The sequence below is a fragment of the Neolamprologus brichardi genome, chromosome 18 (assembly GCF_056152115.1).
Source record: "Neolamprologus brichardi isolate AB-2024 chromosome 18, ASM5615211v1, whole genome shotgun sequence".
Classification (NCBI taxonomy): Eukaryota; Metazoa; Chordata; class Actinopteri; order Cichliformes; family Cichlidae; genus Neolamprologus; species Neolamprologus brichardi.
The window spans coordinates 24951766-24965257 of record NC_142121.1 but is presented as its reverse complement, the minus strand read 5'-3'; the positions used below and the strand labels follow the sequence as shown (position 1 = coordinate 24965257).

Here is a 13492-nt window from a genome sequence, read left to right as displayed (position 1 = left end):
ATGTGAGAGTGATGCAGAGGAAGCCTTTTCTCCTCCCACAGCACAAATGGAGCTGCTTGAGGTTTGCTAAAGCACATTTGGACAAGCCAGCTTCATTCTGGAATAAGGTGCTGTGGACTGAAGAAACTAAAATTGAGTTATTTGGGCATAACAAGGGGTGTTATGCATGGAGGGAAAAAAACACGGCATTCCAAGAAAAACACCTGCTACCTACAGTAAAATATGGTGGTGGTTCCATCATGCTGTGGGGCTGTGTGGCCAGTGCAGGGACTGGGAATTTGAGGGACACATGGATTCCACTCGGTATCAGCAGATTCTGCAGACCAATGTCCAGGAATCAGTGACAAAGCTGAAGCTGCGCCGTGCTGGATCTTTCAACAAGACAACGACCCAAAACACTGCTCAAAATCCACTAAGGCATTCATGCAGAGGAACAAGTACAACTTTCTGGAATGACCATCTCATCCCAGACCTGAATATTATTGAAATCTGTGGTGTGAGTTAAAGAGAGCTGTCCATGCTTGGAAGCCATCAAACCTGAATGAACTAGAGATGTTTTGTAAAGAGGAATGGTCCAAAATACCTTCAACTACAATCCAGACTCTCATTGGAACCTACAGGAAGCGTTTAGAGGCTGTAATTTCTGAAAAAGGCGGATCTACTAAATATTGATTTAATTTCTTTTTTGTGGCGCCCAAATTTATGCACCTGCCTGATTTTATTTAAACAATTATTGCACACTTTCTGTAAATCCAATAAACTTCATTTCACTTCTCAAATAACACTGTGTGCGTCTCCTATATGATATTTTTAACTGACATTTTTATTGTAACAACCAACGATTTATACAGGAAAATAATGACTATTAACAAGGTTGCCCAAACTTTTGCATCCCACTGTATGTGAGGCCAAAAGAGGAGTGCAGAGGTTTTACATCTGACTTGACTTTCTGTCCCTGTGTCCAGATGTGGTGAGGACTCTCCTCAGGCCCGTCAGCTCCTGTCTCTGTCGCTGGACCGAACAAGCCACACTCTGCTGCTGGCCTTTCCCTCGTGCCTGGTCCGAGTCCCCACATCTCGCTGCCACCTTCACTCACGCTGCATGAAGTGAGTGGCACTTTTATCTTTCAGAGTATTTTCCTTTCCTTCAATCTTTCTTTGGCCAATAATTAGGTCACTTTAGCAGCTGCCATATGCCAAGGCTTTATTTTCTGGCCAACTTTTATTTCTCCTCTGCTTTCTCACTTCCTGGTACTGCTATCATCCAATTAAAATTTGCAGTTCTATTTTCATTTTTTGCATGTTTGTATTTTGGATATGCAAGTCACAGCTGGCTACTTTGGTTTAATATTTATTTTGAGAAAATTTGTTTTGCTAGCAAATGATATTTAAATTGACACAAGAGGCTGATTGACTGTGAAAACAAAGGAGGCACCTGTATTTTTTCTGTCTATATGAGGAAGGTCTTTTGAACACTGTGCCATGGACCTGATTCCCACAGCAGATAAATCACACTTAGATAGTGTGAACGAGCAACAATTTGATAGAATATGTGTGTCTGCGGCGTATAAAAATGAATCCCTCGCAAGGATTTATTATCTCAGTGGTTGTCCGCATATTTCAAAACAGACACGTTTCACATTTGAGGATTTTAATGATGTTTAATGATGTTGTTTTGATTGTTTGCTTGTTGTGTGAGTAGAAGCTGTCTGGCCTCCAGGGATCCATACTGTGGCTGGACCAGAGGCAGCACTTGCTCCTTTCTAAGACCCGGTACACGGTGAGGACAACAAACATGCACACAACACTGAATGTTTACTGCCTCCAAATGAAGATGATCTAATTGCAAAATCAGTATGAGCTGCACAGGGTAATTGACCTAAATGGTCTCTCTCTCTCTCTATGTATGTATATTTATATATAGGTTAGCATGAATAAACCACCAGTCAGTCACACAACTGAAACTAGGAGATGCAACCATTAACACAAATTGAAGGGAAAACATGCAAATTCCACAGAAAGAGGCCCACAGCCCAGATTTGAACCCAAAATCTACTTCCTGTGAGACAGCAGTGCTAACCGCTGCCCCCACCTCCAAGTCTGGGCTGTCACCCCTAAGCAAGTTTGTGCCAATACACATGTTGATAAAGGAAAACCAGTGAACAGTTTGCTTTCCTTTCTAAATGTTTAATTTAATTTTGTTATTTCTTTGTAATGACCAGTAGACAGTGCTTATTTTTTATTATTTCTTACTAAAAATACAGGTGTCTGAATCAAATGCAGAACCTACAGACTGATGAAGTCTTTGAAACCCGTAATCAGAGGGACTCCATTGGCTTTATTACACTATGGGGGTCATCTTGCCAACATAGTTTGGGTCCACTCCTCCGTTAGAGGGAAGGGACCCAGCAAATCAATCCGAAGTACGATTACCTTTATTATATGGTGAAACATTTCTATCCTGATGTCAGTGACCACTTCCAGCGTAACAATGTCTCAATCCATAGGGTAACCAGGGTCACCGAACAGTTTGATGATGATGAAGATTGTATGCCTGACCTAAATCAATATCTATAGGACGTACTGTTAGGCAGCAGCCTCCACCGTCATAATTAAAACACTAAGTTAGGGAGCATCTTTTGGGAGAATGATGGTCTTCTCTAGTAGAATCAATACCAAGAGACATCAAAGCTGTTCTGACAGCATATGGAGGTCCAACACTGCTATTAGGACACGTTACGACCCCCCTCCCCCCCTCCCCTCTTTTTCCACCAGCTTGTAAATCACAACACATGCTCCCCACCCTTTGATCCTCTGAAGGGTGGAAAAGAAAAAGAAAGAAAATCCATAAAGGGATCAAAAATGTCATAACACCGAATCTTAGATCCATATGTGCAATATATCACTTTTTATTGATCACCACTAACAAACATCATCATTCACATACAACTTTCTGCACAAAAGTGAGCATGAAAAGGGTCGGATTTTCATTGATCAGCTGTAAATGATTTATTTGTGAAGTCGGGCATCAAAATTCATTCAATGCGCTCTTCCATGAGTGTTCATGTGTCTATATAACAATTAAGGAAACATGTTTCCTGCTGTGTGCTGTCTTTATTAAAAATAAATCTCTGATTATTTTGTCTGTGATCTCTCTGTCTCGTAGACTCCCTTTTCAGCAAGATGTAGAGTATGGAAACACCACCTCCCACCTCGGAGACTGTGATGGTAGGTTGCAGCACTATGACATGGATGCTGCTGGCTGTGTGCAGTCGAGTGAGGGCAGGCTCCACCTAGTGGCTCAATCGCTCATTACACCTGCCTATTTGTCACTGAACATTATGTTCTGATAGTACCAAGTGAGGGAGTACAGACAGTCATTTCTGGAATTAAGTTAATTTTAATTATCAAGGATGTAACACGATTTACTCCGCAGCTCAGCAAGATCCATTCAGCATGGAAACTGAATACTTTAATATGTTTGTGAGAGCTGGAAGAAGAAGAAGTGAGATTCTGGTTTCGGTCTCACTTCCTTCAGGTCAAAACATATCCCAGAGTGACATTTTAATTAGGGAGGATGTGAAAGTTGTGAAAGTTGTGCAGCTGTGTGTAGACAATACTGGAAATGCACTATCATTCAGCATATGAGGTTTTGTTTTGTCATATATCTGATAGCGAGGAATGGGTTCGGCTGGTACGCGAGCAGGAAATGGCTGAGCATAATGTCACTACATCCCGCTTCTGTTGAGAGGCTCAGATGTCACTGCAGCAGTACCACAGAGCCCCTCTTTGAACCGTGCTTTGAAATCCACAGAGTCAGTGGAAAACACCAAAAAAAGGCATTTCCTCTACAGCATTTTTTTTTTTTACGAGGTGTTCCTTTTGCTGTAGCCCAGATTCAGCATCATAAAATCCATTTAGCTGGTTCGGAATTTCCAACAAAACAACAGAAAAGGGATACGCAGCACATTCCAAGCCCTCACCATACTCATTTGTCTTGAAATAACATATGACAACAGATAGCACTGGAAGTCAGTGATACCCAGCTGCACATCTGTCAGACTGTAATCCAAGCGGTGAAAGCGTCGGAGAGGCTGAGCCAGAGACAGGCATGTGGTGCTGTGTCTGCAGATGGGAGCTATTAGAGCTGGGTGGAAACACTGAGGTAAGGCCTTGCTGCAAAGGGGCAACTCTCTGGCCAGGCAGCAGGATGGAAAGTGTGAGGAGAGGGAGAAAGGGAGCTGCTGTGGTCTTAGCTGTGCTGATGACAAGTGCAGGCCTCTCTGAAACAGAGCTCGTGGAGCCTCAAGGCCAAACTGGAGAGAAGTTACTCGGAAACATAATCATCACAGAAAGAAAATCCTATAATGCTGCAGATGATGATCACCACTTAGGAGTGTATTGTAGTTTTTGATCTATCATGATACAAGAGACGGGAAAGTGCTAAGTAACAGAATAGGACTATATGTAATAATAATCATTTTAAACTACAGCCTCCGGTCACACATTGAGACAGGACGGTCATTGGAGAGTTCTACTAAATGTCATCTTTGTAACTGTGTCTTTTAATCTTCAGGAATTCTCCAACAGAGTTTGCTCATTGAACCGGAGAGCCTGGTCTCGCTCAATCTGCTCGTGGCATCTGCAGTCTCTGCATTCACCATAGGGGCGGCGCTCTCGGGCCTTGCTGTGTGTTGGATCATGGCCCACAAGCCTGCGAACCGTCGCCATGGCACCACTTCCCAGGCCTCCATCCAGCGGCGTGAAAGAGGCCTGCTGAGTAGCGGCGGAGGGATGGAAGGCTCTGTGTTGAGCGTGACACGGCAGGGAGGAGGGGAGCGCCCCTGCTCTCAGGGCGGGGAGACCTTGTTTGTCATGCCCAACGGCTGGGTGAAGTCAGGAGAGCTAGACCCCGGTTTCCTGCCCACTCCGGAGCACACACCCCAGCAGAAACGCAGAGGCCTGCGGCTGTCCGACTCCAACTCTGGAGGGTGGGACACAAGTCAGACCTACCTCGGGGGAGGTTCTGTAGGTCTGGGTTCACCCTGTCGCATGCCCCCCTCTGTTTACCTGACCACCAGACTCTTCCAGCAAGGCGGAGGTGGAAGACACAGTGGCGACAGCCGAGGGAATGACACGCCACGCCAGCACTATGTCTGTCTGAGCAAGCAAGAAAAAGCGAAGGGGACGCCCAAAGCCCCCCTCAGGAAGTCTGCAGTAGAATATGTTTACCCCATGACCCCCCAGGACTCACCTGAGCGTCGGAGGGTGGTCTCAGCACCCAGCGCACCAATGGAGTACAGCGAGCCACTGCCTTTGCGTTGGCCAGCCCAGGAAGGATACATCCTCAGCAGCCACGGGATGGTTCCCGTCCCCCTGCCTCCCCCATCAATGCCCGCTCCCAGCAGCCAAGCTTATGTGTCCCAGCAACACACCCCCGGGCTGAGCAGGGCTCTCCTGAGAGGGGCCCTGGAGCGAGGGGAGCTGGGTGAGCTGGTGGATCTCAGCCAGCTGATGAGTAAGAAGAACTGCAGTGACAGGACTCAGGCTGGCCAGTGACTGTGGAGGAAACCAGTTCTGTTTCCAGGGCTCTTTGTTTTGTTTACATAAATGTCCTTACTCTTTATTCTGCCTGTCACTCTCTCCCTTCTCTTTTCCCCACATCTTTATTTCATTGTCATTTCGGCCCACTACCCCACTCCATAATCTTCTCTGTCAGTCTCTCAGGCAACCCCTCTTTCACCCCGTGATGAGCCTCTCCTTATGACTGGCTGCTGGGTCTGCCGCTCATATCCTGGCTCACATTAATTGGTCAGATGGACTGAGGTTGTTGCTGTGTCTGCATTGCAGAGTTGCCTCCCTCTCCTGATCTTAGTGGCAGCAGGGAGAGAGAGAGAGAATAGAGGGGAGCAAAGAAGATGGAAAGAGAGCAGAAGGGGGGGAGCAGAGAGGACGAGGATGAAAATGGACGTGGCACTTAGATACTGTGTTCACTGTGCAGATTGACTGCAGAGCCAGTCGAATGCTCCTGCAATAGTGGGATGCTTTTCCCTTCATGGATAGCATTAACAAGACTGCTAGCCATCTGTTCCCCACTGCAATACCTGTTGGTGTGATTGCCAACTGGGTACTTGAAGTGAAATTGGAAATTCTGAACATCTTTAAAGTATCTGAAGCTCCAGGTGAAAAAAAATGGCCATCCTCTCAAGACAGATATTAAACCTATAAGTCCTTCAGTTTTTTCCCCACTCTTTCTCCTTGCTGCACACATACAAGTACATGTATTTGTACAGGTGGGTATTTAGTATTCTGTGTATACGAAGGAGCATGACTTGTGTGCCAGATGCCTCTAACCTGTCTCGTGGGGATATGGGACCATAACTCACGTCTTTGGAGTGCAGGGCGCAGGACTGAAACGTCAGCACTATTCCTGCCAAATGCATGCTCTCTGTAATGACGGCATCTCAGCTGTCCATCGCTCAATTCGTTTCTTCCTTCCACTCTATGTACTCTTTAACAACCAATAATTCCACAAGGACATCAGGTGGGATTGCACCACAGCACTGGACTGACAGAAAAATCACAAACGACAGAAAGATAGACAGAAAAGCAGGAGGCGTTTTGGAGAATATAATGTACAAGAACTGCAGTGTAAGAACACCTTGTCCTTCACTGTCACCTTATGGTTTTTTCTGCTTACACACACACACACACACACACACACATTCATTCATTCATTAGGTCTGCATTATAGAACGCAGTCCAGTTTTACGGGGCAAGATTTCCCCTTAGGCTCACAGTGGGTCAAGGTCCCACAGATGTAGTACAGAGCACAGTGGCAGTTACAGTGGGGATGATTGAAACCTCTGGCTCATCTTAGAGCCAATAGGGGTGAGGGGAAATGTTCTCAGCTGGCAAATGGGACTATATATTCAGCCCATCAAAGTGTCCGCGGTGCCACGAAATGGTCGGCCTTTAGATCAACACAACACGGTTTAAACGTGTTGCAGCAGTAAAACAGAGACCAGATAAAGAGGGCAGATGGAAAAAAGGAAAGAAAAACACGATCATATGAAGGTGCAAGAACTAAAACTACTGTGGGAAACAATGAGAATCTGTTACAGCTGACTGGGTGACTTGACGGTCAACCCTCCGGTCTACTAGACGACAAATGAATGCTGGTTTGCGCTGAATCCGAAGCGAGCAGCAATATATGGTTTATATGTACATAGTAAACTTTAATTTAGGTGAGACCATAATGTTAGACAAACAGTAACTTAGAAAAAATATAGACAGGCATCAGCTTGGAAACAAAAATATGCATTTTACTGTCTCATTATAAGAGTAACGTGGAAAATTCTCACAGTGACCTGCTCCAAGATGGAAATGTCCACGACACTACGCATCGCCGGTGTCTTTTTTTTCCCTTTTCTTTACTTCAGTGTGCCAAACCCAAGTGAAGAATGATTTACTGATGCCTGATTAATGAAGCAAAAAAAAAAAAAAAAGAGTGCGAGAAACTTTAAAAGTGCCATGAAAACATAATTTAAGTCAGCAGTGCACCTTCCTCACGTACTGTGGTGTTGAAGAACTCACTTATTGCAGTATACTTCTTATAATTCTGCCTTTGACGTAACGCGATGAATGTTTCTTCTTTTTTTCATTGAGATGCCGACTTGTACTGTTGTTAAAATACACTTTTTTCAGCTCTCTTCATGTGACGCTCCTGATGCTGAATGTTAAAAACACTATTTGAGGGTCTGTTTGTAAATTACTTCAACTTAAAGGGACGGTTCACCTCTCGAATGAAATGTATGTATTCTTCCTCTGGTCTGCTTTGCTTTATTTTATTTTATCCATAGTGTGAGTTGCTCCTTTCGAGACATCAGCTGTAGAAGTACTTGTCCGCTCTTGAATATAATGGAAAGAGATGACGATTTCCTTGTGCTTTTCAAAAATAAAAATAAAAACTCAGCAGTTATGTCCCTTTCCACAAATCGTGGTGCAGTTGCTCAAAAAAAAAAAAAACCCGGAAAAACAACAAAGCTTGCTGTAAGCAGTTTGTCATTGGAACTATTTTCTCCGTAACGTTTAATCATTGGTGAAAAGGAGCCTGACGCTTCCTTCTGCATATTGACATATGTGGCTGATGTAGTTTGGTTCCTCCATGTAACTGCCTACATCAAGGTTTGTGGGCTGTTTTTTTTTTTTTTTTTTTTTTTTATCCAAGTAACACTTTTTGTAGAAATATTGCAGCTGAATCTTTCAAATCTAGTGTTTCAGCACTTTGTGCACCACAAGGCAACTGCAATGTGCTTCCATTATATTCAAGAGAAGGCTGACGTTTCTACAGCTGATGTATCTCCAACGCGTTTTAGATCTATAGAAAGCAAGCAGACCGGAAAAAACCCCGATCTTAGGTTTAATACATCACGCCATATACTGTACATATGTAAGCATACATTACATACTCTGTCATGCCCTTTATGATCAACACTATTAATGTTTTCGCTGATGCCGTGACATGAACTGAATAGCAAATATCTAACAATAATAATAATGTTTTATAAGTAGTTCATAAGCAAACCCTCAAATGGACTGAAGTGCATTGAGGGAACACTGTGTAGCTCATCTCCTGATTATGGACGTTTCGTTGTGTAGTCTGTAGTCTGGTGATTGTCTGTCTGTCATCGTCAACCAACTGCCATACTGGAGGATCTTGAAAACCGCTCGTCAGCATCCCGAGTGAATGAATGTAATCACTTCTTTTGTTTGGCACCATTACAATGTGCAGAAATAAGGAAAAGCACAAACTGTGTGGGGGTTTCTTTCCTTTTCTTTCTAAAAGGGAGCTGTTCTGTATAACATTTGTGAATAATGTAAATAACCATCCTGAATGTATTGTGTACCTGTGTGGTTTCAGGGATGGGGGTGTGGAAATTGGGACGGAGGGAGGGGGGGATCCGTGCTCTTCTAAGGCAGCACGATTGCTGAAGTGCGAGGCTATTTTTTCGGTGACCATACTGTGAATAAGACGTATGTACAGTATTTACGTGACTATTGGCTGAACGCAGACTTCAGCAGTTTCCTTCCTGTCGTTAGAGTAGAGTCGCGGGCCTGACCTCAGTCTGAGCTGAGCCGTCTCATTTGACTGATGCCTGCCAAGTTTTGCAGTCGCTAAGCCACTGCTGATATAATAATCATCAATCTTTGGAGTACTGCTATTAAATGGCATTATATAATTGACTGCTAATGTTGTCGCGTGTGGTTTTGAATGCACTCATTAAAATAAATGCATGTCATTATGCACGTGCCCACGCACACAGTGCACACACAAATGCACAGTCACTAATGCAGCATGATTGCTTCACTGCCGTCTAGAGTGATGTTTATATCATTATCGCAGTTTATTTTCTTTAAATGAGACATATTTGTCTCGAGACTGGCAGCTTTAGGCTTCAGAGCAGACAGATTCAGAGCAGAGGAAGTGGAAAATCTTTCAAGCATGTGCTTTTCTTGCCACTAGAGGGAGCTGGACACTGGCCTGCATTCATGTGCTCCTGGGTTTCACACAGGAAGGAGTGAAGGACACAAGCTCCCATGGGCCCCCTTCTGTTAAGTGCACATTGTCTGTCTGTGCTGCTATACGCCTGAGACAGACTGATGTTTTGATGAGAGGTGTGTAGCAAAGCTGGCAAAGCAAAGCCTTTGTTATCTCCTTTCCTGTTTTGCTATGAACATCACACAGACAGCACGGAAGACATAATGGGTTTTTAAAAAATACAGATATTTATAGCTTAAGACAAATATAAAACATACATAACACATATTAACTAAGACTTAATACACCAATTTATTGAGTCAGTCCAAGCCAGATGTTAAAGACAACTGATGTATACCAATGAGTCACTGGGAAATAAACACAGATAAAAAGAAAAAAAAGACAAAAAAAGACAAAAAAAGAAATCCATTCTCTTCCACTTATCCAATTCAGGTTTACAGGGGTTGATGCCATTTACCATATGAGCTACCTGGACAGGCCAACAACCTGTCACAGGCCTAAAAGAGAAACAGACAACACTTATGGGCAATTTAAATCACCATAGACTAGAAGGAAGGAAGCCAGAGTACCCACAGACAACATGCAAACTCCACACAGACAGTTGATTCAAACCCAGGACCTACTTGCTTTGCGTCAACACTACTAATCTTGCTGTGCAACTAATACAAATTTCCATAGCTAACCAGGAATATTTGTGTACTTCATAGACTATAAAATTGCCTCTGCGAAAGTCAATCAGCTGCTCCATTGCTAAGTAACTCAAAGGGAACTAATGTTTTAAAAGTCAAAAAATGTCTTGAGAGAAGCAGCAAGAGACATTTTTAAAATGGTCAAAAAGTAGCAGCGGTATTCCAACTTTCTGTGAAAACCAAATGTATCAAGTTGATTCCTGTGATTCTCACAGTGTACCACAGCTTCTTCACTTTAATTCTCAGAGATTTCAGGTACTTGTCTTCAGCAAATGTCAATCAGAGCAGGTGAAATTTACTAGAAAGCCCCTTCATGCATTGTGGTGCCATCAGTGTGGAGAATGGGATGCCCACTCCCAGCATGCCTACATGTGCAGTAAATGTGAGTTTTACATTAATATTCTTTAAGTCCTTAGATTGGTTTTGTTAAGCATTGGTAGGCATGGTAATCAGCTTTTGCTGTTGCAGACTACAAACAGTTCGTGGCAACCAAGGGAACAGTCAGATATATCTAAGCTGTCAGAAAAAATCATCCATACGAGTCACAGATTATTCACTTAAATTATGCATGAGGGATGGATGTTTTTGATAGATTTCTAAAGTATTTGTCTTTTCTTGTTTTTATGACAGGTGGTCTATTAGATTTTCTTAAAAATGTGTGTGGAGATGACAAAACAGCACCTAAATGAAATACATTTAAGTTAGCATACATCTTGTTGTCTGCTATCAGTCACTGAAAAAACATTTACCTAAGTTAAACAGCAGTTCTGACTCATTGTGGTCATTTGAGCTGTATTTTTGCCCATGTGTTCTACATATTTATCAAAGCCTCAGGCTTTAAGATCTTCTTCTAGTTTAACTTTTGACTTCAAATATAACTGAACTTTAACGGTATTTTTGCCTCTTTAAATAACACACTCAAATGCTGCCTTAAGAGTTACGTGCTTTTGAATAAAAGCCTTTCAATAAAAAACAATAGCTGATGGAATCGAAACAGCAATTTGTACCAGCAATCCATTCAGACCAGAGTAAATACTTGTGCACAGTAGTGCTTTTGCATATCCAGTCTTCCTGTGGCTCGTCAAAGAGGTCAGCAACGAAGGCGATATGGATCGGCGTGTAACAGACGATAAACACAATCATATTGGTTGTGACTATGCCAACAATGTTTTTCTTCTCCTCTGACTTGTCAGCCTCCTTTAAAAACATACGGATGATCCGAGTGGAGCAGAAAACGACGATCAGGAGTGGGATGAGAAAACCTATAAATATCACTGACGTGATACTCCATGTACGATGTGGAATATTTTTACATCGTTCAAAACATGTCCAGAGTTTTTCAGGATAGTTGTCCTTGCGGACTATAATGCATGCTGTTATCACAACTACCCAAATGACCAAACACACTGCAAAAGCTATCTGTTTCTTCCATCTCCATGATCTGGCACGCAGTGGGAATCTTATACTCAGGTAGCGTTGGACACTGATGGCTGCTGTTGTGAAGATGCTGGCATACATGTTGATATAATGTACGTACATGAGAAAGGTACAAAAGTAAGTTACAGGCAGGCAGGAGAAGGCATCGTAAATCCTGAAGCTTAGGAAAAGGATGAGGGAAAAATCTGCAATGTTCAGGTTCAACATATAGATGTGGGTGTCTGTCCACGAGCGCCGTACGGTAATGAAGGCATACAGAGCAGCAGCATTTATCAGGAAACCCAGAAGAAACAAAGTTGCATAACCCAGACCCTGAAGATAATCCACTGTGCAATTCGTGGAACAGTTGGTGGTAATGTTGCAAACGGTCTCATTTGCAGACATATTGTTCAGTATCTGTGGCCCTGCGTTAGAATCAAACAGAGTAATACGTTAATTACGTGTCTAGATAAGTGAGCAAATCAGTCATAATAACTCTTCAGGGAATATTTTCATGACATATGTACATTAAAGTGTACAATGCTGCCTTGGAGTAACTGTTAACTCTGTGCTTTTTAGCACAAAATGTCCTCACGTGTGACTGTATCTACCCTGGAGTTCAGCAAGTGTGGGAAACAGTGAAGTGATTAGAAGAAGTGAAAACGTAGAAGGCACTCCCTTGATTTTGCTTAGAGTTGCTACAGTCATGTGCTCTGCATATGTACTCAAAAATATTAACGCAGCAGTTAACAAGTTACATCATTATTTGAAAACAACTGTCTGGTAAGACTAAATATAAATCCCTTGCAATATAAATTTCAGTGAAATGGTCGTATATAAATAAAATCAGATGTAACGATTATTCAAAATCTTCCCCTCTTTAAACAGTGAAACAAGTGTATAAACTATCAAGCAGGCAATACATAAAAGACAACTATTGCACACCAAGAACTACAGGACTGCCTCACAATATTGTGTTCAACAGAACAAAAAGATGAAATTAAGTTTGCCTTTTCAACTAATCATTTCCAAACATGCAACACGAGCTTCTGCCTTTCTTCTTCATCCCCAAGAGGGAAACTCAATTCTCAGCCAAGTGACATCAGCCAGTAAAGTATAAGCTAAGAAAAACTGTGAAAAACAGAAACTGTAACAAAGTAACGTGTCTGACTTCCTGATAGCGCTGAAATTGGTCAAAACTAGAAGAAAAATCTGATAAACTTTGAGTTCCTGATTAAAGTCAACCATCAGAAAGCAAAACTCACCGGCTGAGATGCACTCTTCTTCATAAAGCTTGCTGAAGTGATTTATCGTACTGCTGCACCAGCATGTTTCCGTGTCAGTAACAAACGCCCGGAATTCAAATCTGCTGTTAGGTTGCCTCATTTCCTTCTTTGTTCATTTCGGTTTATAAATTTCATGAGAAACGTCCAGCAGCATGAGCTATATGGTCGTACACCACATCATGCCGGTTTCATGACAGGCTAACAGTATCTATTTTCAGACTACCTGCCACACAGAAAGATGTGTGGTGAGAAAATGAAACTGGTGCAGATTTTTATGACTACACTTTGAATCTGTAGTACTTGCTGTTCGCATGCAATACGAGAAAATGTTTGTAAAGTTCTTACATTTTTAATCAATACATTGCAATCCAAGAAAGATCTAAAACAGGTTGGAACCAAAGAACCAAGTCAGGTCAGTATAGTAACATTTCAAAGACATTTTTAAAAATGTGTAGTTTTGTCCTTGTGCAGGAGTTCTAGTTATGTAGAAGTTTTTCCAGTTTGCTGGTGTGTGTTAACACAAAGCAGTGGATAAAAGAC

At 42.5% G+C, this 13492-nt stretch overlaps 2 protein-coding genes across 2 annotated transcripts in view; one reads left to right on the top strand and one right to left on the bottom strand.

Annotated features, from left to right (window-relative positions):
- LOC102776083 (semaphorin-6B-like) overlaps window positions 1-9240 on the top strand; it is a 35334-nt gene extending 26094 nt beyond the window's left edge. The window contains exons 14-17 of the mRNA XM_006786678.3: window positions 966-1106; window positions 1702-1779; window positions 3166-3227; window positions 4576-9240. Of these exons, the coding sequence (XP_006786741.2) occupies window positions 966-1106; window positions 1702-1779; window positions 3166-3227; window positions 4576-5558 (1264 nt within the window). The 3' untranslated portion in view covers window positions 5559-9240. The remainder of the gene's footprint in view (window positions 1-965; window positions 1107-1701; window positions 1780-3165; window positions 3228-4575) is intronic.
- Window positions 9241-10537: 1297 nt separating this feature from the next.
- gpr35b (G-protein coupled receptor 35 b) lies at window positions 10538-13052 on the bottom strand. The gene is made up of 2 exons (XM_006786677.3): window positions 12932-13052; window positions 10538-12091 (listed from the first exon to the last, which is right to left on the bottom strand). Exons 1-2 carry the CDS (start codon window positions 13050-13052, stop codon window positions 11181-11183), a joined length of 1032 nt encoding a protein of 343 aa, XP_006786740.3. The 3' UTR covers window positions 10538-11180.
- Between the last annotated feature and the right edge of the window lie 440 nt (window positions 13053-13492).